At 36.8% G+C, this 8,158-nt stretch overlaps 1 protein-coding gene across 1 annotated transcript; it reads left to right on the forward strand.

The window, feature by feature from the left end:
- Positions 1 to 6,522: 6,522 nt before the first annotated feature.
- On the forward strand, positions 6,523 to 7,140 carry LOC110105567. Its single transcript, XM_020835128.1, has one exon. The coding sequence runs from the start codon at positions 6,523 to 6,525 to the stop codon at positions 7,138 to 7,140; it is 618 nt and encodes a 205-aa protein (XP_020690787.1).
- The last annotated feature ends 1,018 nt before the right edge of the window (positions 7,141 to 8,158 follow it).

Consider the following 8,158-nt stretch of genomic DNA (forward strand, 5'->3'; position numbering starts at 1 on the left):
AATAATGCTTTAACCCTTCCAAATGTGGTCCGAGCCCTCGATTTGGACCCATTTGGGCTTGGGTTGGAAAAATTTCGGTGTTGTTCGGTTCGTCCCTTTGAGATTCATGCTTGATCAAGGCAATTTTTGTGGACGTATCAAAGATTTTTAATTAAGTAAATGTTGATTTAGAGAAAAAGATTGAACAAATAAAACATTGGACTACCTAAAAGAAGGAAAGGGTACAAAAGGATTGAATAAATTTTTGACTCTTCAGATATATGTCAGCTATACAATGATGTGAAATGGAGGTTTATAAATTTTAAAAATAGGCAAAAACTTTCTGAATGAAATTACATGAAATATATACGCCACGAAAAGTTTACAAATAAATTTATTACAATAATTGTGTACTAATTGATTTCTATGCCTCCTAAAGATGAAAATCTCAAGAAGAGTCAAATTTAATGCTTAAGTATACAAATAAATGGGCAGAAATAGGGGTGTCAATATTTGACACAACCCGAAAACATGGCTCAAATCTGATCCGAAAATTTCGGGTTAGAATCAACCCGTTTCGCAAACTGGTTGGGTTTTGGTTCCACGATTCGACACGTTTAAAAAAATGAGTCAGGTTCAGCTTGGTCCGGAAACCCATTTGAAATGAGAGTTATTTGTGTGTTGTGTCCGAGCTGCCCACGCGTCTCATCCGAGTTGCCTGCGCGTCGCATCAACTACTCGCCGTCCTGCCCATCGCGTCGACTATACGGCAATTTCGCCATCCGTCGTCTTCTTTCCTGCCTTTGTCGTTCAGCCATGTCGGTCAACCAGTAACCTAACGGGTTGGGTCCAGGTCTGCATGCACTTCTGACTCGTTTACATAATCGAGTCAGATTAGGGTCAACCCATTTGAGCCTGGGTCAATTCTGAGTTCATATCGAAACCAGATTTTGACACTTCTAGGTAGAAGTGGTTTAGTGAGACCATTCAATAATTTGAACTTATTATTGAATGGAATGAAAATAAATATTTAAATATTTTATTCATTAGTGAAAGTAAACATTCACACCAAGATGAGTCGCCCCCACATTATCACAATAGATCATTGGAGCATAGGAAAGGTTTAAAACACATTGTTTTGATAACAAAAAAGCTCTATAAGTATATCATATAGTTATTTAGGATAAAGAAAGATGTAGCAATTTGATTGTTGGTGAACGTAGAAGTAACTGAAAATTGTAATAGTTTATGATATTAGACATCTGACATAGAGTGTTTGTTTGAGGATATAAATGATTTTATAAAGCATGGACATCATAGATAACTTATGCTTCATTTGGAACAATTTTTTTTCTGCTTCTTAAAAAATTTTTGTACTAGGAAGCTGCTTTAAGAAGCAACAAAAAAGCCGGCCGATCCCAAATGAAGCCTTGGTCTTTGCCAATCAAGCTTTGCTGTCAGATATGGAAGGCATCCTCAGACCTTGGAGAAAGCTTAATCGACATCTTCATGAAGAGATAGAGAATGTAACCCTTCTCATAGGTTTAATAGAAGGGACATGAATACTTTTATTGTTCGAACACTTCTTGCTGATAGGAACTCTGCTAATTCGAAAGCTATTCGATAGCTCACTCTACATGACTTGTAAGATGTTTATTCCAAAGCTTAAATTACTATAAAAAAAAAAAAAATTAGCAGAGCCAATTATTCAAATCAAGATCTGAGCATTAGCGCTCCAACTTGCATAATGTAATGTGTTTAATTTAGCATGAACTTAATTAACAATTTACTTTTTTTTTTTTTTTTGGTTAAAACCTCCGGAGAGACCTATGAGTTAAATAAAAAGGAGAATTACAAGTCTTTAAAGAGCCATAAGCTCAGCTAAACATATAGCCTTTGAAATAAAACCTCAGAGCTACTGGTTCTATCTATTACAACTAAACAATAAAACCAAACAAACATAATAAAGCTAATCCCAAGGACAAACCAAACAAAAGGGTCAGCAACCTGCATCCAACAAAGTTCAAGAAGAGCTATATCAAACAGGAGAAGCCACATATAGGAAGAAAGACGAACAAACCAGCCAAACAGCAGGAGGAGCCATCAAGGATACTATATAATAATTTGCAAGAGGAAAGAAGCAAAATCACCAGGCGTCCAACCAAGTCAATAAAGAGCAACCAAAAAGCAACCCACAAAAATAAAAACTAAATCCCAAACACCTCAAAAGAACCCCCAAACTCACTAGCAAGATCTCAAAAACAATATTTGCATCGCAAGAATCAATTTTAACTACCCTATTGTTAATAGGCAGAGAAGGAAGCAAGGAAAAAATAGCATAATTATTCAAACTATCCAAGACAACAACATTATTCCCCTCACAACTAACATTAACATTAACAGGTTTATAAGCATTAGGAATAGTAGTAGGCGGGCAGAAGACAGATGAGGGCGGCAATCACCATTCACATGTCCTATACGTCTACATGAAGAACAAAAAGGAAGAAAAGCCTCAATAATAACTTGTTGAATATAATCAAATTTCTCAGGACCCAACTACACTTTATCAGAATAAGTTTTTGTGATAGATTTGATCAATTATGGTTTAGTCTTAGTTTCTTGCTAGCTACATTTTGTTTCTTATTTCTTAAATATTATTCGAAAAAAATCTAACATATCAAATGATAAAAAAAATTAAAAAAAAAAAACCTTAATCCAAATTTCAAATTTACGAAAATTACATTTTGAATATCAATGCAAGAGTTTGATAGCAAAAATCTTTGATAATTTACACAAAGCTGTTTAACATTTGCATCGTTTAAATTAAAATTTATATCTAATTTATATATGATTATCAGAAAATTGGCATTAACTCATCGAAGTTTTATTAGAGCTTTATGTCTCTCTCGCTCCCGGGAAAGGGCTAGGGCTTTTGCCCTAGCCGCCTTTCGTCTTCTCCGATTTGCTGCTGCTGTGCTGTTCGGGGGAGTTTTTATTTGCTGTTTCTCGCATGTATTTTTTTGTCTGTTCTTCTTTATGGCGCCTCTTAGGGATCCTGGTTTTTTGGTTGGTTCTTCTTCCCTATCGTTTAAGGAAGCACTTGCTGGTTCGTCGCCCTCTTCGACTGTTTTTTCCGATCTTAAGATCTCCTCTCACCGTGGCTTGCCGGCGCTGTGGATTTCGGAAGCTAAAATTCAAGCGCTGGCTGCTCCATTCGAATTTGCTCTTGTTGGTAAATTTCTGAGCCGTAGACCTTCTCTTGAGGCCATTAGGAGTTTTTTCTTTAAGCTCAAACTAAATGGTGAGGTTTCTGTTACTGTGTTGAATCATCGTAATGTTTTGATTAAGTTGTTTAACGACCTAGACTACTGTAGGATATTTGCTCATAGGTCGTATTTTGTGAGTAACTGTTTCATGAAATTGATTAAATGGTCTCCCTCTTTGGACATTGAGGTCGAATCCCCAGTCATTCCCATATGGATTTCTTTTCCTAACCTCCGACCCCATTTGTTTGCTACTCGGATTCTTCATGGTCTTGGTTCTATTTTTGGCAAATCGCTGAAAACTGACAATGCTACCTCCACGGGATCGAGACCTTCCATTGTGCGCGTTTTAGTTGAATTGGATGTGTCCAAACACTACCCGGACAAAATCTGGATTGGATTTGATTGTCTTGGTTATGTCCAAAATGTGTTTTTTGAAGATTTTCCTGAATATTGTGTTCATTGTTCTGCTTTGGGTCATTCGAAGTCCGGTTGTAAAATTTTGCATCCTAACCTTGTTTCTGCGCCTCCTCCTATTTCGCTGGATGTTTGTGTTCCTGTGGATAGCCCGTCGAATGTGGTGGTTAAGTCTTTACCTGAACACTCTTCTATTGCTGTTGTTCTGCCAGATCTTAATATTGTTGATGAGGGTGGGTTTGGTGCTCCTTCTTCTGAGGTCAATGTTCCGGTTCACCCTCTATCTGTTAATGTTGATAGCAGCCCTGGCCCGATTGCTTGTACTTCGGAAATTGAGAATACTGGGATGGATCAAACTGTGTTGGGGAAAAATAATTCTCCTATTTTTTTGGTTGATTATGTGGGTGTTTGCCCGGTTGAAGTGGGCGATGGTGTTAATCGGTCAGTTTCTGCTAACGATTTTTTATTATCTCCTAATGCTATTCCTTTTATGCCATCGGTTTTTCTGGATGGTGGTGATCGTGAGGATGTGATTGTGGATTCTCCGGTGTTTGTTTTGATGCCGGAGGCGGGTTCTGTTGAGGTGAATGCTGTGAATTCTGATGGCTCGCCGGTCCTAGGTGTTGTGAATTCAATTGGGGGTGTTCAAGTTTTAAAGGATTCGGATGGTGGTGATGTTGGTTTTGTGTCTAATGATGTGGTTCCGGTTGGGATCGAGGCGGAACTTCCGCTTCTGGGTACAGAGGAAGTTCTTCCGATTGCAAATAATTTAGTTAAGGTGCATGTGACTGAAGTGGATACACATGTGATGGCTAACTGTGTGAGAAAGTCCTCTGGTTTGGAGATTAGGGACCAAACTAATTGGTTAATTGACTCGTCGGATGTTGACTCGGAGTCTGAATCTCTTGAGACCGATCATGATTTTGCCCTGGTGCATACTTCAAATGTTGCCACTCGAGGGAAATTTTGGGGGAGAGGTCGACGTAGAAGATGATTTCTCGTATCGTTATTTGGTTTTTCTTGCTGATTATTCTCGGGTAACTTCAGCTTTCCTGTTCGATTTGCTGCTTCTTGAGGCTAAGAGCAATGATGGGGTCGGGGCTCGCGTCCCGGTCGTGTTTGCTGGTGGCAACCGTTGGTGTGGATGGACGTTTCTACACTTTACTGGAGGGTCCGTGCGGGACGTCGTGGACGCTGGAAGCCCTGACTAATTTCTGAGCTCGTTTTTAGCTTTTTTTATCTCTGTTGTTTGGTCTTCTCTTTTGCTAGTTTGTTTTTTTTTATTACTTTTGTTGTTGTTACCTCTTTTTGGCTTATTTATAATATTCTGGTTGGATTAAAAAAAAAAAAATCAGAAAATTGGTCAAAAATATATACTTCAAAAAATTAATTTTTATTAATTGGATTTTAATTATTATACTCAGTATTAAAATTAAGATTCCAAGCATTGGCTAAAAGGATTATCCTAAATTTAGATTAATGAAATTTCATATAATATATAATTATAAAAAATTAGATCAACAAAATAATTAGTTTACGGGGATGGTAAAGGCTAGTGCTTCCCTCCACCTAATTCTATTGCTACTAGTATGAGTAAAATTGAGGTTTGGTTTAGGACAATTTTTTTATTGTTTTTTTAATATTTGTTTAGAAAAATTAACTTTTGAATGGTCTTTTAGAAAACAATTTTTTAATATAAAACTTTTTTGAAAGTAGCCAAAAAATATTGGCAAAAAAGAAATTTTGATTGCAATCTTAAAAGTGAAATAGTAAGAAAGTTGCTTCAAACAAGAAATTATTATGTGCAGAGATTGGACGTAGAGAACTGTTAGAAAATTTTTTGTGAGCAGTAAAAGAGCATTGAGCTGCGCTGTAACTATGCATCACTGCACTTTTACTGTTTACTGAGATAAAATCGAACGATTCTCTATATCCGATCTATGCACGTAATAACCTCTCCTTCCATAAAAAAGTATAAATCAGATTTAGAATTATAGTCTGCGAGTATGAAGCATCGCAAGAATTAAAAGATTATTGAACAGGAAATTTTGTTTTGTTCTGTTATATTGTCTTCTAACTTAAAAGAGTTTCAGAACCAACAATAATTGTAGGTGATTTATAGACCTGGTTTGCTTTACTCGCTGTAATCCACTGTAATTTTCGTGCGGGTATGGCCAGGCGCTCTACGTACACTGAGTATGCTTTTATTTAACGAGTCTTACCATTATTAGATTTATTTTTAAATAAATATAACATAAATTTATATTCAAACTAATTTAATTTGAGAAAAAGACACCAAAATTTTTGACTTTTATGCAGTGCCCAAAATAATCTCTGATTATATAAAGTATCAATTTAGATTTTATTTGAGACATCTTATTTAATCTTTTACTTTTCATATTACAATCATAATTTTTATTTAACCGTAATTTTTTCAATATTTTTTTTTTAATTTTGTTCTAGGAAACTGATTTCTATAGCAACTTTTAATAAACCTATTTTCTTCATAGCAGTTTTATAATTATCTTTATTAAATCTTAAAATATAGATCAAATTAATTCTTCGTTAAGATCATTTAAATTTCTATTTAAAAAATCAAATGATTAAATAGCCACAGATCATTTTGATCCTTTGACTCTATTAAATTTATATTATAATATCACATTTTTCCCACCATAAAATATGACCAAGTCACAGCCGGCCCAAACAATGTAGTGGTAAACGATATAATTCCTATTTGGATAATTAATGGAACCTAATAATCTAAGCCAAGAAGGTACTTTGTGCTTTCCCTTCCCTCCTCCCTTATAACCATCCTGAAGGCATAGATGAGGAGGAATACGAAGACAGGCCACGACGAGCCATGGAATTGAAAGCAAAAAGAGCGGGAGGAGCCCATCTGATGGCCCTAATAATACATCAGCCCATCTTCAACCCATCAAAGTCAGCCGAATCCACTCCACGCCAGCGTTCACGGCCGAGGTCCCTCTTCTTTCGGGACAAGAATAGCCCAACTTGCTCCGAGCCCACGTCGCCAAAGGTGAATTGCGCTGGGCGGGTCAAGGAGCGGGCCGTGGTGAAGGGGCCAGCGGAGAGCAAAGGGGACAAGAAGCACACGCTGGTCAGGTCGTTGACCAGCTCGCTGCGAGGTTCCATGTTCGTTGATGGTGCCATCCGTTGTTGCCGGTCACCGCGGGATTTGGTTACCGGAGACAGTGACGGGGAGGAGGAAGGAGAAGGGGAGGAAGGGGGCTGTGATTTGGCACGATGGTTTATGACGGCGGAGTTGGCCGGAAAGGAAGGGATGGAGAGGATGATGAAGGAGGGAGAGGTGGAGGTGGTGGGAGAAGTTTCGGTTTTAGCGCCGCCGCTTAATGCTTTGCAGCTGATGAAGCAGAGATCGGCTTCGGTGAGGGTGGCGTGCATGGAAGGGGAGGGTGAGGGGGAAGTTGTGGGAGATCGTAAAAGAAATTGGATGTAAAAGAATTCTTATGAGAAGATCTTTGTTGTATTAATTTAGATTTGCGTTATATGGTTTGTTGTTAATCCAACGTTGATACGCCAGCGTTAACTATTATGAATCAAACATTGCAAATATTTTCATGCATTAATATATTGTCCTCTATTCTAAAATTTAAATTATTAATCTAAAAAAAATTACTGCATAAACTATATTAAATTGTTTAATAACCCAATTCATCTCCCCCATCTTAGGTCATGCTTAAGCCACAATTAGTGTAAAAGCATAAGCTCCGCATTTATCCTTATAACAGGGAAAAATTATTATGTGCGGATGCCGAATATTGTCCGTAGATCAACCAGAATACGTCATGTCACCCCTTGATCGGTACCGCTGCTCGGTACTGCTAACGGGAGTTTGATTTCAAGCATTTAGACATGCACAAATAGTTTTGATCATTCTTACAATGTACAAAAAGGACACAAAACTCCTATACGTCCCTTATATGGTTGCATTTTTTGGCTTTTAAAACTTTTGCATGATCCTATACCTCCAATCGTGTGACACGCATATTTAAAACTTTGATACTAAATGTTACACCACCAAATCACATAATTGATTGACGTATTACTCCAATTTATATTGAGGATTTTATCCCATAGAGTTGCAAGATCAATTAAATAACAAACATATAAATTCTCTTTATTATATTTGAGAACATGGAAGACATGGAAGGAAACTGAATGAAAGCTTTTCCATTGTGTCACCTATCAATGAGACATAATTACAAATGAGATAAGGAAAACTCATATTAAGCTTCTTATGTTATGATATGATCTATTTGCAATCATACAATATTTATCAAAGCCATACAATCAATGGCTTCATTGTTTTCATTCCAAAAAATATTATAGGGGACAATGCGAGCTTTTGATCTTTACAACTTTAGTGATTCGCTCTCCACTCCCTCTATTTCATTTCAAGTTGACATAATTTATATATTTCCTAGTTTAACTCTAAAATTTATGATTTCTCTTTT

This window comes from Dendrobium catenatum, unplaced genomic scaffold, assembly GCF_001605985.2.
Source record: "Dendrobium catenatum unplaced genomic scaffold, ASM160598v2 fragScaff_scaffold_1226, whole genome shotgun sequence".
NCBI classification, from domain to species: Eukaryota; Viridiplantae; Streptophyta; class Magnoliopsida; order Asparagales; family Orchidaceae; genus Dendrobium; species Dendrobium catenatum.

What these genes read in the sequence shown, in the direction of transcription:
- LOC110105567 (XM_020835128.1), top strand. Translation starts at nt 6,523, where the DNA reads ATGGAATTGAAAGCAAAAAGAGCGGGAGGAGCCCATCTGATGGCCCTA.